This window comes from Halyomorpha halys, unplaced genomic scaffold (genome assembly GCF_000696795.3).
Source record: "Halyomorpha halys isolate HHAL.00 unplaced genomic scaffold, Hhal_1.1 Scaffold570.1, whole genome shotgun sequence".
Classification (NCBI taxonomy): Eukaryota; Metazoa; Arthropoda; class Insecta; order Hemiptera; family Pentatomidae; genus Halyomorpha; species Halyomorpha halys.
Genome location: NW_027113602.1, coordinates 494,206 through 515,520, shown reverse-complemented (window position 1 = coordinate 515,520; position 21,315 = coordinate 494,206). Strand labels below are relative to the sequence as shown.

The 21,315-nt window shown below is 30.9% G+C and overlaps 1 protein-coding gene across 6 annotated transcripts in view; it reads left to right on the top strand.

Moving 5' to 3' along the window:
* Positions 1–14,841, top strand: part of LOC106684320 (solute carrier family 35 member F3) — a 60,832-nt gene extending 45,991 nt beyond the window's left edge. For 4 of the 6 annotated variants that reach the window (XM_067051017.1, XM_067051018.1, XM_067051016.1 and 1 more), the window contains one exon: positions 6,690–14,841. In XM_067051017.1, coding sequence (XP_066907118.1) covers positions 6,690–6,801 — 112 coding nt within the window. In that variant the 3' untranslated portion in view covers positions 6,802–14,841. Of the gene's footprint in view, positions 1–488; positions 601–632; positions 699–6,689 lie in introns of those variants that run through there. The other 2 variants (XM_067051019.1, XM_067051020.1) reach the window with 2 other exon arrangements.
* Positions 14,842–21,315: the final 6,474 nt, after the last annotated feature.

Here is a 21,315-nt window from a genome sequence, read left to right as displayed (position 1 = left end):
CATGATTATGTCAATCAATGCTCTGTTTTCTTTTTATTTGATTCCTAAAGGGACCTTTCAACAGACACTTAGAACACACTAACACACTATGGCTTATCATATGTTTAATCAAATTGTGTCAAATGTATTGAAATAAAAAAAAAAAAATAGAAAGTTCAATCAACATTGACGTAGAGCTCATAGTTTTTATTAATAAAAACCTTCTTTCAGTAGATGTAATATTCGAGAAATGTTTCATTACTCAAAATTGACTAAGCTATCTCAAGATAGTATGAGCCTAGTAGACCTTACTGTTATTTTTTTTTATTATTATATTAATACTCCAATCCATATTACAATTAAATTAAATAATTAAAAATCTTACTGAGCAATATTGTGTTCTGGAGATGCCTTTAATAGTTTTATGTAGACAAGTAGGCTGTAGTATTTGTAAATTAAAAAAAAAAAAAAAAGTAATAACTTATATTTTGTTATTTATATTTCCACAGTCATGTAATCTATTTATTGACTTTGTGAAGCTATGTATTATTAAGTCCCTTCTGAAAAAGGAGAAGAAGTGGACAAATAAATTATTAAAAAAAAAAAAATTGTGTGATCTGTCACATTTTATACAATAGAACATGTTTCTCCAGAAGAGAGGAACTTCCACTTATGGAAACCGCGGTTCAGTCCTAAACCGCCGTCTCTCGTCATCAAAGGTAAGGGAATACCTTCATTTAGTTAAATATAATGAGTAGTTGTTTTCTTGTGTTTTTGTTATTTGTTTTTGTCAAACTCTACTGTGCATGTTGACCGTTGAGAATTACAAAGAAATATTTGACGTTGCATTTCTAAATTTTGAAATTTGCTGCCTTGTTTCTTGGAAAAAGTAAATTTCATTGTGTGCATCGGTTTTATATATGTGTTAAAAAGAATGATATGTCAGTCAGTTATAATAGATGTTTTGACTTAAAATATTATTTAGGGAAAGTTTGTAAGTGTAAAAAAACAAAATAAATTCAAAATTTTTGGTCTGTTTAATAATAATTGAATGCTATTGCCAGAATTTTAATATTTCGCTTCAATGTTTGTGTAGAATAATTGTAAATATGTTTATTTATATTAGCATAAGGATAGGAACGATACAGTTTTAGTGCATTTTTGAAAATAAAGGGCTAGGTTTTTAGACAATTAACATATAGGTTCTTTTAATTTTAAATATTCTGCACTGTTTATTAAATGTTAATAATTATTAAAATTTTAAATTATTATTATTAAATTATTACTCATTTAAGCTGTGATGCCTCGTAAATTTAAATAAATTAACTATATAATTTGAATACTATAATAGTAAACAAAAAATGCTACATTCTCGAGATATGTTTCTCATATCGTTCTGTACAATACCTCTATAATTTTTTTTTTTTTGTATTTGAGAATTCTTTTTTGAGATTTCTCTAGAATATTTTATTGATTTTTTTTTTTTAATGGTATACAATTTTTTGAAGTATATGAGGTATCATAGCTTAAGCAAAATATTATTATTTAATATAATGTTTTAATTACAGCATGAATAATACCTTAAAACGATTTATTTATGATTCTTATTATAAAATATTAATCATTTTTATTTTGATGTTAGTTACTAAATTGCATATACATTATTATGTACAGTCGAACCTGGGTAAGTGGAATATATCTTAACATATTAACAACTTCTTAAACTGTTATTTTCAGCTTTAAAAGTATTAAATGACAATTAAATATTTTTAAAGCTGAAATATTTTCTGTAAGGTCCAGTCATTTTTCAAATATTCTATCTCTATAACTGAAATGTCAGAGGTAATAGATAGACGTGAAATCATTCAATTTTTTTTTTTTAATATACACACCAACTCAAATATGTATAATTCTTCAGAACTTCTCAGCACTAAATTATTTACCTAGTCTGAAAAAAAAAATCCACTAAATCCAAATATAACTTAATTTCTCATGAATGAGAGTGCTACCAATGGGTAGTTTCTCTACATTCCTGTATCACTCCATTATGATCTTAGATCAAATTTATTGAATATATTTTTATGTAAATACAGTTGTAAATAGCAATAAATAAATTTTTAAAAAAATCTCATAAATGTAAGATTACAATTTAAAAGTCTTATTAATTAAATTTAATAGTTAATGATTAAATACATTAATTAAAATGATAAGATTCAATTACACAACACCAAAAATCTTCATTTAATCAAATAGTTTTTGATTAACATAATAAAAAATTTGGTTCATTTATTCAAATGCATATTATGGTCAATTTAATCCCTTTAAAAGTTTCACTAATGATAACCAAAAATTATTATTAATAAAAAACCTTCAGATATTCCGCATTTTATTTTTTCTATTTTTACTTACCTTTAAAAAATAATTAGGGACTTGTAGGATAAATGTATGGTTAGGTTGGAATGAAAATAATTGCTTAAAATTTCAGAGAGTTGGAACAGAACTAAATTCATTGAACAAATGAATGAGGTTGGAATGGAACAAAAACTGGAACGAGTTCCAGTTAGGGAACACAGACTGAGCTGTTAGTCGGAACGGCCCTAGTGTTAGTTGGAACAGCCCATCCCAGCAAAGCTGTGGGAACAAAGACCCGTGTACGCCATTTTTGGAGTCTTAGACACAGCAGAATATGTAGTAGAATACTGGTACTACCAAGGAAGCACTTGGAGTCAGATAATTGAGAAAAAGGGTATGTTTGTCACAATTTCACCCCAGAAAAGTTGTGAAAAAGACAAAGACCCCTGTATGCAATTTTTGGAGTCTTGGAAACAGCAAAATATGTAGTAGGGTACTGGTACTACCAAGGAAGGGCTTGGAGTCAGATAATTGAGAAAAAAGATATGTTCACCACTGAGTCGTTATTTCCTTGTTTGATAAAAGAAGAGAGCTCGTACTTCAGGGAGTTCATCTGGAGGTGGTGGTGGATCTCACACATTTTACGTTTGGAAGGGCTGAACCATCCAACATCTATGAGCCTTCTGAAGAAGATAAATAAAGCAGACTACACCAGACTGGGGAGAAGGCCGCCGGATTGACGCTTTGGACCAGGTACTGGGCGGATGCTGATTGGTAAGGTGTAACCCCAGCATTATGGTGCGTATTAGGCTGATCCATAAATAACCTTAACTTTTTATTGCATCCAAATAAAATATTCCATTAAAAAATTATAAGAGAACTAAAATAAAGATTTTATAAAATCATTTTTATAAGAGGAAAGGCTTTTTTTAATAACCTTACTAGCTCCAGGATATTCTATAAGAGGATTCCAGAAGAGAATGTAACCCCAGACTACGGTATTATCTTTGCAATATGTGCAATTCATAATAAAATCAACAATTTTTATTTTTTAAATGTGCCACTGTTCAAGCAAAGCAGCAATATGCAAAATTACTTTTATGGCATCCATTCATAATTTCCACTTAACTAGGTTGGTCTGTACATTTATTTTAGTAACAATGATTACTACTACTAATAATGAAGTTTCGCTTATCTTCTGGCTAAATGAAAGTAATATTTCACTGGATAAAAAAAAAGTTCGTATAAATATTGTAACAACCTAGTCACTTAAGTACAAAGTTAGAGCCAATAAACTTGAATGAAACAAATTTTCTGGACTTATTTTAGGTTTTGAATACTTCAGAAATAGCTCAAAAAGGGAAGAAAAAAAGTTGTTTCACCCCAACTTTTGATTACTTTGATGATAACTTATGGATAAGAGTTAAGAGTTAAAATTAATGTCTCTACCAACCATGGTTAGGGGAATTAAGAAAATGGTGGCTGTTCCAGAAAGTTAGCAAAAAGAATTCATTTTTTAGCTCTTTCAAGTAAAGAAAAAATTATACATTATTTTCCATTGGAAAAAGGTTTAATTTTTATCCAGACTATACAAAAGATACAGTAAATATCAATCTTCTTGTTAATGTTGAAGTAATCTTTGCTTTAACATTATTATTTTATATTTTATGCCGTAGTTACCTGTTAACCACCACTTTCCCTTCCACTCCTCCATCCTCTTGGTCTCATCCCACCTTCAGTTCATTTTTGTGTTCATTTCCATTCAGTAAAATAAGTGCACTGTTTTGTTTGTTAGTGTTCATTATATTTTTGAATTTATTTTTAACTACTTTTTATTTGTTATTATTAATAATACCTTTTTATAATTCTTGTTTATTTATGCTTTTCACTCTAAATCTTAATTTTGTTATGTATCTTTTCAAGCACTGCAATGTGGGGCAAAATATTAGCTAATATTAAATAGTTTAATTACTATTTGAGTTTTTTTTTACTGTTCCCACATCATCCTCCTTCTATAAATGTTATATTAAGTTTTTTAGTGTTGTTGGTAGTGTTAAAGTATAGAATTGAAAGAAAACATAATTTTTTGTTACATTTTAAAAGAAAATTTAACCATTTTTGTAATGGAAACGTGTAATTTTTTTCTTTACTTTAAAGAAATGAAAAACAAGTTTTTTGTAACTTCTACAACAGTCACCATTTTTACTTCCCATTTCAACTATGGTTGGCAGTCATAAATCACTCTTAACTGTATGTATTGTAGTTTTCATTATAGTAATAAAAAATTGGTATGAAATAACTTACTTTTTTTCCCCTGGGCTATTGGACTATAAATGATGATTATTGTTCAAAATTTGTGTTACCTTATGGAATTAGAGATGCTGTAATTGAATTGAATACAATATTGTTACTATGAGAGTATGAGCAGCTTTTGGTTTATATATCTAAAATAAGGATTTTTTTTTTCAAGTTTTTTGGCGCCCATTCTGTACTGAAGTGTTTATTTTTATTGAGCTTTGAAGTTTGGTCGACTACTTTACTTACCTATATAAAATTATAAACTGGTTTAATCATTCTATATAAGATTGTTTAACCACATTATGGGATTTCTACCAACTAAAACCATCTTCCTTTCAGGTCTACCTTACATTACCATCAGCAATCGCTCCATGAAACGGTTTTGGTTCTCAGCTACTTCATCTGCCAGGGATTAGCTTTCTGACTTATTTTTTCTTAACTTCTTCAGATAGTCATTTCCTCCTTCTCACCTTTTTTTGGGGATGTTTGTAGCTTACTAATAATCCAACTTGCCAATGATTTGGGAAGAGTACAATCCGAGATACAAGTTTTGGTTTGCTTTAAGGATCAATTTTTTTCTTTTCTCATCTATTGTGGAATCAGACAAGAAAAGGATCATGATCATTATCTTCTGTTGTACCTGAACAAGATGTGCATTCTGATTAATCAACAACTCTCTTTCAAGCTCTTTGTTTAGATTGCAGCACAATCTCTTCCTATGGCTGAGTATAACTATGGGTCTACTTTTCTATTTTCTTGGCATGTTCTCAGAGTTTCCTGCCGATATTTCTCCATTCATCTGCTACCTTTTCGATTGATATTATGATCAATTATTTATGTACATATATATATTATGTATATAATTAGTTTAGCATACACCACAATGATTTATAAGGCTTATTTTATATAATTCTGCTTTCTTAAAATTATAAATTAAAGTACATAATTAAATATGAAATTTTTGTGTTTAATATTAAATTTTATAATATCATATTTTCTAAATTTGTTATAAAATTTCAACTGTCTTTTTCAAAGGCTGTATATTAATAATAATATCTGATTTATTTCTCAGAAAGTGTAATCACCTTTATACTCAATCACACTTTATTTGTTGTACATTATTTACTAATTGATGTTTCAAACTGTCCATCTGTCTTCAGGCATTTCTTTACTAAATACCGCTACAAAGTATCATCCTCTTTCTACCTATTATTGATGTATACATATTATTGTAATTAAAATTTATTAAAAATTTCTCTTATCGATGATTATAGACAGCTTTTTGTTATTATCACCAATTTTTTTTTTGGTTAGTTTAGGGCAAAACAGGTATACATTACACAGATATAAAAAATAAAACAGATTTTTATTAGATTAACCAACAATACTGACAGAGATAAAATAGGTAAATAAAAATAAGAACTAAGGGACAAAGAAGAAATAAATGTTAAAACCAGGAGTGATGAATGGGTATGAATATTATTCAGTATAAAGATTATATAGTGTATCAAACATCAGTTATTCAAGGTAATTGACTAGAAAATGTAAAATGATTATATATAAATAGGCTACAGTAGTTGAGATTGTGAAGGTGTTACCTCTCTCGCTCTGGTTAGTATAGGTTGGTTACCTATCGATTATCCTCTTCATATGTTAAAGGTGACCAGGTAGGGGGTAATAGGGAAAAAAAGAAGGTTGATAAACTTTGTAATAATCATCCTATATGCCCAGAGATGGAAAGGTAGTGGATAAAGAAAGTTTATATATATATATATATAAATTTTTAGAAATGCATGAAGATGGATGGACAGTCCATCTATCTTTATTGAGAAATATTGTACTATAAATGCAAATGAAATAATAATTACATAATGCAAATAATAAAACAAGTGTGAAGGTGATTATACTACGTGGAAAAAAAATTAGGAAATATTATTTCTTAATGACCATAAGGGGTGAGGAGGTAAAACATAATTTATAATTAATTTGGTATTTTCATTATAAACATCTCCTTGTAAGATAAGATAATGATAAATATGTTATTATGTGTGCCCCGACAGGTGGAGTCGTCGCCACCAAGGACTCCAGGCTAACCAGGCGAGGGCTGCCATCGACTACAGGACTGGCTACATTAGGTCGCATCTCCGCTCTCCTTCAGGCAGGGTGCGGTGACCAGATCCGGGCCCCGATCTCATCAATCTCAATTAGTTATTATCAGTATTCCTTTTTCTCAATTAGACATTTATAATTTAATTATAAAAAATGTCTATTCCTTCAAAAATTTTTATCTCTTCTCATTGACTGTCGATTGTGAAAAATCTGAGAGTAAGAATATCCTGAAATAGATCTAAGCTTTGTTAAATGCAGAAAATACTGTATATTCTCTCTTTAAATATGAATAGTAGTGTCTATGATTAACTATTACTGTAAACATCAATATCGAATTAAGTATAAGAAAAGAATATTATGAATTAATTTCTTGTTATGATGTTCATTAATGGCTGATTTAAACGTTACCAGTGGCTAGAGATTTTGACTGGAAGGAAACTGGCAGATTGGAATCCCAGCTGACTAGCACATTTACGCATAGCCAGTATTGTTGATGGAGTGGATGTTTTTGGATGACCTCTATTAAATAATTGGTTGCCCCCAGACTACAGAAGAAAGAATGAGAAAAATTAAGGAGCATATGAAACAATAAATTATCTTAAAGCTTCATGAAAATGATCTACAAGAGTATAGAATTATGATGAGGCTGTCTATGGAACAGTTTGAAAACTGTTGTTGACGGTAAACTCTATCATTACATGTTATGACACTTATGCATAAAGCTCTTCCGACCAGACTAAAGCTAGAGATAACATTTATGTTTCTAACTTCAGGAAAAAATTCAAGAATATCAATAATTTTCTGCATTTCTAAATCTTCTATTTCAGATACCTAAAGTGTCGTAGAGAGATGAAAGTAGAACTGCCATTAAGCGTTTACATGGTACTAGTTGCTGGCATCCAGTGACTGGCAACCTCAACTGCCACAATGACTGGCAGCGTGTAAATCAGCCTTAAAAGTTTCTATAAAGTTATAATTTTTATTTTAAATTGTTAATTATGAAAACAAATAGCAATGCCACTCCATCCTTTTGTAGACAAATTAAATTCATTTATAATTTTTTTAATAGTTTAATCGACTAATTTCCATTAACCTCACATCGATATCAGCTTTAAAATAATGCCAAATATTGTATGTCAACTGTGGACCAATTCCTTTTATGAGATTATATTCCGTACATAGTTTCACGTACAGTGGACTCAGCACTATATTGAAAGTAGAAGGGAAGGTGGTAGACGAGATGTTTCCATCAATTGTTAGCTTGTTAGTTTTATGGATATGGATCCAAATTTTTCCCTGAAAACATTTATTGAAAATATAAAAGGAAGATGGTCCGAGCATAGTAAAAACAACGAAAACAGTAATTAAACTATTTACTGAGAGCCAATGTCTCGCCCCACTGAATGAGGATAAAACAACTAGAAAAGGAAGAGAATTGAACTGAGTCAGTCAATAAATGTTTTGAAAGTATTATAGCAATTTGCAGATTTTTTGTGGGTAAGATAAAACATTGAAACCGATTACTCAATTAGAAAATATTTTAAACCAGGACCAACCCCCATGTATAACTAAGTGGTTTTGTTTATTTTTTTAAAATTTAAACATTAAATAATTAAATAGGAGAATTTAAAAGGCTATACAACAATGAATTGAGGTAATTTCACCACGTAAATATTATCCAGGTTATAGCTTTGCAGTGAATAAGATGGCCGTGTAAGATTGTTGGACTTAGTAACGAGCGGATCCTTAAAATGTTAACAAACACTGAACCGAAGAGTAAACATCCGATAGGTAGACCAAAACGTAGATGGGAGGACCGTGCTAAGACTAATTTCGTAGATTTGGGTTTGGAGAGGCATCACTGGACAAACGTATATCGAGAATGATTGGTGGTATCGGCATCAAATCTTCGGGTTCTTTATTATTATTATTAAATATTAAATAAATTTTTAAAATGAACTTTAATAGTATTTACAATTTCTCGTTTACAGCATTTTCTTTGCTCCTTTCCTATGGGCTTTAGTAGAGCGTTAGAACAAAGTTTCCTTGCAAATATTTCAAATTTAATCTTGACAATTTTGGCTTGTTATTTACGTTATAAAACAGTTCAGGTTAGCAAGAATCCAATCATCAAGAGTCCACTGTATGTAAGTAATGAATAATTGGCTTTTTAGCATAAACAGCTCTAACCTTAACAAGAAAAAAATTTGAAATTTGTTTTGAAGTTTATTGTGACAGTCCTTGGTACAAAATAAAGGTAAATTCAAAAATATTTTTAAGTTATTCACTTTTTTATTTCTCCATTTATAATTCAATTTTTTATCCTAAAAACAACAGAGAACTGAAAAATATTCCATAACAAAAAATTATAGATCCTACACTCTTAGGCTGTTGTTAAATAAAAAAATATGTTAATATGGTAAAGTTATCTAAAAAGTTTAAGATATATGAAAGTAGATCTTTTGATAGAATCTTTGTAATTCATAGTTCTTTTTTCATCAATTATATCCTTCGTGTTGGGAGCAATATTTTTATACATATGAAATTCCACATCAAGCAGCTCTCTCTCTCTCATTTTTGTCTTTTATTATAACTCGTTTGGATCGATTCTGAGATGGAAAAAACCTGAAAAAAAGAAAAACGAGAATTCCTGATCTAATACTTGAAATCAATTGATTACTAAATTTTCTACATATCATCCAAAATTAAACATTCTATCGACCAATTTATGATTCATTCTATAAATAAAACACCAAATCCCTTTTAAGGAATGTATTACTTCTTAATGGGTAATAAAATAATTTAAAATTTTAATTTATAAGATGAGGGGGCTATTCAATTAGTCGATTGTTAATTTAAAATGCATAGTAATATTTTTTTTATCTGAGAATGGGTGTCACTTTTATTTGATTTCAGCTATGTCAATCATATATATATGTATAAGTATAGACTGTTACTTATAAAACTGGATACATTTTGTTAAAATGTTTGTTTTTGTTTATTTATTGTTATTTTGTAGTTACTAGGAGACAATTGACTTATTGTATGTTGTCATCCAGTTTCTGAAAAGTAAACAGTCAGACTGGAAGTAAAAATTGTTCAATTGACACTTTTGTATAAATGAAGTTTTTGCTATATTTCTATGTTTTTACCAAATCTACGCTCCAGGACTAATAAGATTGTAAAATTATCAATAAATATTAATTTATTGTTAGTATTAGTTGTTCTTTGTGAAGCCTAGCAAGAGCTCAGGACACCACCAAAACTGATACACCTCGTCAAAATGACAATGTAAGATGTTTAATACAAAGTCAAACTTGTCACCATAACTTTGCTCGAAGTGAGAAGGGAAATGCCCTGACGTGTTCACTATTTAACCTTGGCTTAAAAAGGTAAGAAGAAACTCTTCTCACCCAAACAGCAAGGACCATTCACAAGAGTTGTCCAACTGCTTGCCTTTGTCATCACCCATCAACGCATTTGAAGAAGCATTCCAGAATCTTATGGAAACTGCTACAGATATGGGACTGACTATAAATGAAGTTAAAATGAATTATATGAGAGAAAGAAGAAAAGAAATCCTCATTTTGGCTTCATTAAACCAGGAGGCCAGTAGAAAAGGAGGCACAACAATGAAGTTTATTTACACAACTCTTCTGGAAAGGTAATGCAGTATGGACTAGTTCTGTCAAGTTAGGAGGCCTGAGGTGGGCCAGCCATGTCGCCAGAATGACAAATGACCAATAAGAAGGTACTAGTAGGGAAACTGGACTGTTCCAAGGATAGAGGCAGAACATAACTGAAGAAGGAAGACGTGGTTACTAAAGACACGCTTACCTTGCTAAAATGTAAAGCAGCTACACAAGCAACCTGGTGAAGACTCCAAGGACCACATCGGTCTGTAGCACTAGACCGTTGTTGATAATTTCATCATTTTTTCAGTTCTGGAGTAAGGATTTGGTTCAAACAAGGTTAGATAAGATAAATTCACATCTTAGCAAAAATATCTTTAATCAATTTTACCTCCAAGCCAACAGTATCTAGTTGTTAACTCGTACGTTTCTTTCCCAAGTAGGTTATTTATTAAATTATTTTAAAATGCTTTATTTATCTGTTTTGGAAATGATATCTAGATTTTGGTTGACCTGGAGAACTATTCTTTGGTATCTTGGGCTATTGTTTTACTTTTTTTTTTTAACCTGCCTAATCCATCTGGTTTTAGGTATACTACTTGGTCTCTTACCAACTATTGTGGCATTCACACATGGTCCCGTACCAACACTTTGACAAAATTCTTTCTATTTGTCTCACCCATCACTCATCTTAACCTCGTTTTCATCATAGAAAAATCAAGAAAAGTTAAATTTATTAGGAATTGTTCAGGAATTATATTTGTTATGTGTGTCATTAACAATTTATTTTTATTCATAAAAAATTTTTTGAGGTTAATAACTTCCAGTTGAATTAAATTTGTATTAAACTATCATAATATAGTACTACGTTTTGGGACCACTGTTCCATATTCATGTACTTTAAACCTTATAATTTGAATTTCATATAGGAAATCATGTCACACTTTATACTGTCTCTCTTTTCTACCATTACTTATTTGTGCATCTTCACTTCTCCTTAGTACAGCCATTACTGATATTTGATAGAGTAATGGCTGTGCTAAGGAGAAGTGAAGATGCACAAATAAGTAATGGTAGAAAAGAGAGACAGTGTAAAGTGTGACATGATTTCCTATATGAAATTCAAATTATAAGGTTTTAAGTACATGAATATGGAACAGGGGTCCCGAAACGTTGTTCTATATTATGATAATTTAATACAAATTTCATTCAACTGGAAGTTATTAACCTCAAAAAAAAATTTATGAATTGACTCACCAGACTTCCTAAGAGAAAATCCAGATTTATTTTTATTAAAATATCCAAATTACAAAAGTAAACTATAGAGTGGTTCAAGTGTTTAATACATTGTCTAAAATAAGAGAACCACTTGTTCTATCTCTTTTAATAGAAAATGTGATTTCTTAATTAATTTGTATTACTTCTAGTCTTAGGCTCTACAACCAACATGATTCTACAAAATCAGTCTTCATCAGTTGTCTCGGTTGTATTTTGCCACCTTTCAATTCCGCATACCTCTAGCATTGCCTTGGAATCATAAGCCACTCTATCTTCCTCCTTAGTTTCAGTCTTCCAGACTTCCTCGTCCCATTATTTCTCTGATATCTAGGTCTGACATTCTCGACATATGACCAGCCTATTAGGGCCACCCTACACCTAGCAGTATCAGGAACATAAAATTTACATGTTATATAAACTCGGCATTGGATAAATTGCTGGTTCTTTTCGAATTGATCTCAACACCTATTCCTCCGAATGTGCACTGTAAAATATTTCTTCCAAATATTAACTAAATATAAACTTTGCTCAATGTCCATGTTTCTGAGCCCGAACAGATGACTAACCTAATAAGTGCGATGTAAAACAAGAGTTTAGTTGTTCAGGACTGTTATTTAAAATAGTCCACTTATTCAACGTTAAATATCTCAAACTCAACCAATTCTCTTTGTATACTTTGCCTGAGATACATTTATGACAAGAATAATTTTCTATGCAATGTCCATGCAAGAAATGCTTCCTCTCCTACTCCAGAACCTTCCAGTTAATTATGTCATTGGAATATTCAGAAATTCAAATTGTCCTATTTAGGATTGTGTCAGAAATCTGTATTCCATGGTCCCTGACAGCAATGTCCAGTTAAATATCAAATAAAGTGCATTTTCGACATGTAAGTGCATCTCTCTGCCGTATACAAATCTTAAATTCAAAGGTTTCGGGAATATCCACTTTTATCCTTACATCATTTATTCTATTTCGGAATTGTCAAACTGTTTTCCTTGGTATACCATGTTCCTATATTGTTAGATACATGGCAGAGAGTTATAATGTTACATATAATATTATGATGACATACATGCATCATACAATGTATCTAACTTAATACTGATATTCATATGCTCATATACATTTTTTAAATCTATGAAAATAGGTTTAATAATTAACCTATGCCATTAATTGAGGTGTTATATTCTAATTATGCCAAATTTATTTTTAATTAACAGTTTTGTACTAGATAATCATGAAGTAAAATTTATTTTTAACAGTTAAAGCTCATAGCATTTAATTACTTTAGAAAAAAATTATTTTAACTTGTGATTAAGTCATTAGTTTTGAAAGGGCAGGCATCACCATCTATTCAGATAGTCAGTCTGCTATTCAAGCCCTTGAGTCACAAAGTCACTTCTAAATGGGTGAGAGATTGCAAGAAGGCATTGGAGCCAATGGTATGCTTAAGCTAGTGTGGGTCCCTAAACATGAGGAAATAACTAGCAATGAGACAGCTGACAAGCTCTTAAGAAGTAACCACTTCTGGAACCAAGTGGTTGCCAGGCCTAAATAGAAAAGAACTTCGATTACTAATAGGAATACTCACTCAACATTGCAGATTTAAAAGGCATTTGAAGTCTTTTAATTAAATAGTCTACTATTTTTAGAGTATTTGGTAATGAAACTTTCATTTATGTGGACAGGCTCCACATACTGCACTACATTATATTGCAGACTGTGACTGGTACACACTGAATTATAATCTTCTGGTTTCTATTAGAATCCTAGAATATGAAGCTTCTTCTTCTTCCATGTTATTCCCTGACATGGCCAGGCTAAGGATTAAAATGATGAATTCTGTGGTTCTCCTGAGGTCCTCCAGGCGTTAGAGCTTTCTATATCGCTTGGAGAGAGTCACATCAGTCTCTTTTGCTCGGAATACAGTTTGCACATTTGGAGTATATGGTCGGCATTTTGCTCAGCCTCTCTACGCTCACAGGGAGGACTGGAGCCAATATGGAGCTTCTGGAATAGGTGGGCTATGAGACAGTTGTGTCTCATTCATAAGCAAAAAATGACAATCTGTTATTGTCGAGTGAGTCAGTGGATGGCATATCCGGGGTCATGATGTGGATAGCTCCTAATCCATCATTGCCTAATGGTTTATTAAGCATCTATATTTCATCGAGGCTGAGGTCACAGTTGAACTGCGAACCTAAGGTCCCCTCCTTGGTCAATGTCCAGTGTCCAGGGATCCATTGAAGGATGGATATGAAGCGTCCTCCACTGAACAGCCGTCTCATTTGAATTTCATCAGGAAATCAAAAAGGTTTGACTTGGAAAAATAACAGATAGTATAAGCATTACTCCATTGGTTTTTCTTGAGATTGGCAAAAATAAACAATAGGCTCACTTGCTGAACTTTTTCCTCCCATTTGTATCAGTACTGGGTATCTCGTGATAATCTAAAACCAAAACTGTCAATTGAATGAATAAAAAAATTTTAAATTTGGGAATGCAATGCCTCAATTGTACTAATTTTTTTTTACTGAACTCCGTTATGACCACAAGGAGGGTAATGTATTTAGCATGTTTATTTTTAGGTATGTAACAATTTTTTTTGAAACTGGATATTTTTTTATTTCTTCTTTAATTTATTGTTTATGAAATATCAATCATCTCTACAAATTACGATTCTCTCCTAGTAAACCAAGCAGGCTTGTAAACAGTTCAAGAAGAGTGTTTAGGTACTACTTTATGGTAAACTCTGTAACATGTTAATATTTGAAAATTTGTATTAAATTTCTTAAGTTATTCCGTCCTTTTCTCGCACAGCTGTGCATATGGGTGTTTTAAATGTGATATTATTTAGTGTGTAACAGACGATAATCATTAAAACATCCATTCCTCTATTGGTTTGTAGTATTTGATGTTTGAACAGTCAAAACTAAGTTCAATTAATAACTATGAAAAATTTACCGTCGATCGCATGTGATCGATGCATTTTTGTTCGATGATTTACTCAATTCTTTGTATATAAAAAGAATCATAATGTATTTATTGAAAATGTAAATAAATTTAGTTGTTTGTCTATAGTTTATAACTGTTATATAAATAAAATCTTTGTACAATTTATTTGTAAGTGATAAAAATTTATGAGCATTTATTATGGATAGAAGATTAAGTTTGAATAAATATTGCATGTTAATTCCATTAATAGTCTTTCATAGTTAGATAAGGATTCGCTATGAGGAAATAAAGGAATTAAAATATTTATTTGTTTTATTTAATTCAATATTGCCAATAATATCTAGCAGTATTACATAAAATGTCAATTTTTGGATAATATTTCTGGTAAGGAGGGTTAAACAATTATAAGTATGAATATAACTGAAATAGGTTAGGTATTTTACACGCTTAGTCCAAGAGCCCTTGAAAACAATCAAGTTATTTCAACCCAATTTCGTATTAATTTAATGAAAACTACATATAGTTACTAACCAAAATTGATGGCACTACCAATCATGGCCAAAGGGAATAAAAAATAGTGGCTATTTGAAACTCCTACAATTTTGACTCATTTCCACATCCTTAAAACTACTTACAATACTAAAAAACTGAATAATAAATAGACAATCATTTAATGTCGAGTAAATTTGCTAAAATATAAGTCCTAATAGAGCTATATATGTTCGATAGTTTCCAAAATACAGTTTTTGAAATTACATTTCTTTCCAAATAATAGAAAATCAATATTTTGTGAATTCTATTAGGCATGTGTCTTGAGAACGTCTTTTCCTACAGATGATGTTCATTTGCCCATCAGCTCTCAAATTAATGCTAGTTAAGTGCTCTACAATTCTAGTTCATAATGTTTATCTTCACAGTAGTAGCAGTTTATATTTTAATAACCGAAATAAATTCACAAAATGTTGATTTTTCATTATTCAGAAGAAGAACTTAAGGTATGTGTAAAACTATATCTCAGGAACTGTCAGACTTGCAAGATATCTATTAGCACTAAAATTATAGATATTAGTTTTCATATTCGTCCAAATAAATTCATATTTTGAATTTTCGTTATTTGGATATAAATTTTATATCTTGGGCGATATTGAACATAAAATGCATTTTCAAGGCTCATATTTTAGTAAATTTATTTTATTTTAAAATTAATGTGCTATGAATAAAACTATATCTCACACACTTAGACATATAGATACCTAATTAGAGCTAGTTGAAACCGCTATTAGATACTTGATAATATTTATTTTCATAGGACCTGCAGTTTCTATGGCATTCGCCATAATTAATTTACAAAATATTGATTTTTTTGATAATTGGAAAAAAAGGATGCTTTTTGAAAAAACAAATTCGAGAACTATATAGTAAAGAGCTCATATTTTAGAAAATTTACTCTACTTTAAATAATGTGCTATGAAGTTTTTTTAGTCTTGTTGATAGTTGTACTGGTACGCAGCACCAAATGAAAAATGGGGGACTAATTTATATTTGTCTTGAATAAAATGAACTTCAGGTTGTATACACCTTAAATATTTAGTTCGTAAGTATATTTGCTGTACCCGCTGTATAGTTTGTATTAAAGGTTTCTTTCACGGCTGAATAAGCAAGATAAAAAACATTTTAAAATACAGTCAGATTATAAGATGACAAATAAAGTCACAAAATGACATGAAGATAAACAGTAAATTAAAAAAACTTGAATCAATGATAATAATGATTATTAAAAGTAATAACAAAAGAAGCAAAATGAGAAGGATTAATAAGAGAAAATGTGGTGTAAGTAGGAAAGTTGATAATTAAATTCTTGAAATTATTAAAGGTCAGGAAGAAAAATGAAGGATCATAAGAAAATGCTTACCTCAACTAACTAATAAGTTGTTAAATGAGAGATGTTAGTAAACCTGCAACCCCTATTACCGAATCAATTTTGTTCCTTGATGCATAAGATGTAAATTGATAGTGGAAAATTTCTATTCTGAATATATGCAGCCTTTTTTTGAAAACGTTTACTTTCTCTATATTATTTTTTGTTGTGTTTGTAAAATTTTTAAACAACTTTAAAATGTACCAAATTAATCAAAAGGGCCTGTATTTAAAAGGAAATAATAAATAAATGGTTTCATCTATTTTTTCTCTTTTGCTTTTAACATATTTTTTCAATTGATATAAATTAATGATACGTGTATGCAGATTTTTTTTACTAACTATATATATTCCCTAGTGAAACTTTAGGTAAGAGAAAGATATTTAATTCCGCATTGCAAGTAATACTCCCACCATTCTATTTCTACTTCATATAATCACAATAAATTATTGAAAGTGAAACAACTGAATATAAATCGTTAACAACTAGGTTTAATCAATGGCTCGCACAATGAAAATATAAGCGTTTTACATTTCTCATCTCTGACGATTTTTTGGATGCCACCATCTTTCCCTGCCATTACGGTATCAAATAAGTTCACGACTTTGTTTCTTTTTTATTTTCTTGGGCCTCAAAAATCTAGGGGGGGAAGGGAGGTTCCTCCCTGCTCCCCTATGCCTATGCTCATGACCAGACATATAGTTGTTAAAATGCTTGATAGAAAAAATAAGTAAAACATTCAACATATATGATTATCATGATATTAAATTTAGTATGTATAATAGCAACAAAATGAACTTATATTCGACCAACATGAAGAATAAAATTGATAAATTATATGAGGTAAATCTCTAAAAAAATCAAAACCAGGTTCGATCCCCCCGAAAATAATTGCAAAAACAAAAAAAATACAAAGCTAACAGCATCATATCACAGTTTTGATTTTTAAAAATGACATGAAATCAGAAAATTAAATAAAAAGAAGATTAAATGAGGTTAACTATATAACAAAATATATTAAAAATACTGTTAGTTAAAAAAAATTAATAAAAATTATTCCGATATAATTAACAAATTACAATTATTATACTGGAATATCGCTGATTGACTGTGTGTAATAATAAAAGGGAAGATGATCTAGGTGTGGTCAAAGAAAAACTCAAATAGTCGTGAAACTATTTACTATGAGCCAACATTTCGCCCCATGTTGCAGGGCTTCATCAGGACTTCCAGACAAGAGGTCAGTGAAGGGTCACTTTCGCACTGACCTCTTGTCTGGAAGCCCTGCAACTTGGGGGGAAACGTTGACTTATAACAAATAGTTTCACGACTATTTGAGTTTTTCTTTGACCACACCTAGACTATCTTCCTTTTATGATTACTATAATTTCTAATTAATCAAACTCATTCTTTAGTTTAAAAAATAAGAAAAAATTAGCAAAAGAAATTAAAAATAAGAACAAGTAAAGATCCTGGGCGATAACACAACAATAGAAGTAAATGGGAGTTTTTAAAGACATAAGAAAGGGGAGAGGAGTAAGAGAGAGTTCAGCCTGTTCATTGTGATAGTGAAATTAAAATATTGTCAAGTAGTGTACATTATAAAATATTTTACTTAAGGATGAGATATAGAATTATGGATATATATATACATATCTAAATAACAATGTAATTATTAATAAGATAGAAAAAGCTATTATGTATTGAAAAAGCAATATTCAAGCTAAAACAAAGGTGACTGAACTGAAGATGAAGAGAAGCGCAAAAATATTGACAACAAAAAAATATATATATACTCAATTAAGATATTAACAGGAAGGAGTTTTCACAAAAATATCCAAAGTTTTTTAACTCTTATCAGTAATGTGATATAAAGGATAGTATAGTATAAATGTAAGATCATACTTAGTTACATAAAAAAATACCTTAGAAAAAATAAAAGGTTATGAAAAAATACGCCATCCACAATAATGCCTTGTAAGTAGTAAACATAATTAACGATGTAGAACTAATTGCATCTGCAAACATTATAACATACCTTTTCACAAAGTTATATTCCTTGTAAAATAAACTGAAATATAAATTTATTTATCCTGGGGTTTAAAATCCCCTTAGAATGAATTAAATGTATAATGACCATAGTTAGTTAAGCTGAATATTTTCTTCCATTTTATAATAACAAATGAATGAAATAATAAAATTTAATTTACAATCAGAGCGATTTGGCAGATGCATTTATAGCCAAACAATTTTAAGGGTCTCTCATACTGGTCAAAATTTTGAAGATGTCCTTGTACAAATATATTGAAAGTTTGAGGAGGAATATTCCACAAAAAAGAAGTGTTCAATATTTTGTAGGGTGTTTACATCAGATCTTGCTCGTGCCTTATTGCAGGAACCCTGATTGTGTACTAAAATGTTCTTAAATTTGTGTGGAAAGTTGGGGCTGAAATTGAGAAGAAATGCTATGTCTACAGATTAATATGCTTGTACTTTTATTTAACCAATAATTCCTTGCAGGGGCAGCCTATATTAGTGTGTTAGTAAAAGGATTGATTTATAATACAAGATCTTAAGGTGGTCTTATATATTAATATGTGATGGCTTATTTGGGTGACGTCTTCGCTGCCACGATTAAGTCCTGCGTCCTATAGCCGCTTCCCTCATCCAGACTGATAATTGAAATGGTGGATACCATGAAAATCACTTCCTCTCCATAAACAGGTTTCTCTCGATCCGAGGTTGGCCAGCATGTATGAGAATAGATAAGTTAACTGATATACCTTCTGCAGCTTGAAGGGGCCAAACTCTAAAAATCTTTTGGGGTGTGTTACTTTCATACCACATGTACCCATGTACTTGGTTTGTCTTTGAATGTCAGGCCCATCTCTTGAGCAGCTTGCATGAGGTCAAGAAAAGCTTTTGCACCAAGAGAACAAGCAACAATATCTAAGGTAGTAACAGCACTAGTTTGGTGAATATTCAAGCCCTGGTTTAGATGTCAGAATCTCTAACATTTTCAAGGGCTCGCCAATGCATTTCCTTGCCTAAGCCATCTGTTCAAAAGCTCACAGGAAATTTATCTTTTCTCCACTAGCCTTGTCTTCCATTTTACAGCAGTAGGTTTTCCTTGGTCCACCTCATCCTCTTCTTGCTTACAGCCCGGGTCGGGCCTTGGCCTCCTCAAGAAATTTCTTCCACTCGTTTCTGTCCCAAGCCTTATGCCACCAACCTGGTGCTTCCCATCTTGACGCAATCCTGCCAACCAGCCTTCAGTCGCCCAACTGTTCTTTTGCCTATCATTTCATACCTCATGACTCTCTTCGGAATTCTTTGACCATCCATTCGATCCATACATGTCCTGCCCACGTGAGTCTATTTATGTTTATGATACAACCGATTGAAGCATCATTATATAATTCATATAGCTCTTTATTACGTGTTTTTCTCCAGATTCTTGTATTGGACCGTAAATACACCTCAAAATTTTTCAAGTTTACCTCATCCTCTTCTACTATCAATTTTCCATGAGTGTACCTTCCTTTGTAATCGTGTACTTCAGGCATTTTTCCTCTATTTCTTCCATAATGTTTTTTCAACCAACATCTATAATCTTACTGTTACACTTCTTACATTATTCATTCTGTACATTCCTGTCACTCATCACCAGTACTCCATTTCTGTACTGCCATAAGCCATAAGCTTCTTTCATCGATCATTTTTATGGTCCAGGTTTCCATGTGAGAAAGATTACCAAAACCAAAAGGAAGGATTGCCTTTTTTTGTGTTATGATCTCCTCTTGTGAGATTGTGACATGTCATACATCGACCGACCTACTCGCTATAATTGTCTATTAAAAGAGTCAGATAAGTAAGGCTACCACGGAGGACGGGAGTGGAGGGTTTCACGCCGTTTCTCAATTTCAGGCGCTTTTTAAATATTGCTCGATTAAACTATCTTAAAGTTTCCTCTTCCAGTTTTAAGCTAATATTTCAAAAGTGATATAAGACCGTTGCTCCCCAGGGCGGGTCCCGATATCATTTTTTTTCTCTCTATAATCTCCTTTTGTGAAATTGTGACTTGTCATACATCGACCAACCTACTCGCTATAATTATCTGTTTGAAAAACCATATAAGTAAGGCTACCATGGAGGGTGGGAGAGGAGGGGTTCACGCCATTTTTCAATTTCAGGCGCTTTTCGAATATTGCTCGATTTAACAATCTTCATGTGACATGAAATAATGCTTGATATTAAACTTTTTAACATATTTCAATAAATAAATGATAATCTATCAAGATCTTGCTGATTGTAATTATAAATCAGTAGTTTTCAACTGGCAGTCCATAAGTAGCTAAGAGAGATCTGTGGGATAGTCTGGTGGCAAATACAGAAATGTCACAAAATATAAATGAGGGTTTTGAAAGTAATGTTGGCTAATTTTGTATCTTTTCTCGGATGACTTATTGTGTAACTTAAAAAAAAGTTTAAAGAAATAAAAAGCTAGTTACAAAACAGCAAAAACAATAAAGAAATCCTAGTTCATTAATGGAATTATGTTTTCTTAATATATTAATTTTTAACTAAATAATTCAAAACATTATCCAAATTATAGTCTCAAAACTTTTATTGTTTTTACACGTCCAACGTTTCGGCCATCTTCAGGGACAATCTTAATTCACTATGAAACATATTATTTAATATTTTTCCAAACACTTCATACAGGCTATTCTGCCCAGGTCAAAACATTTTTATCCAATAAGTCAAATATCCATTAAAATTCACAGTCAA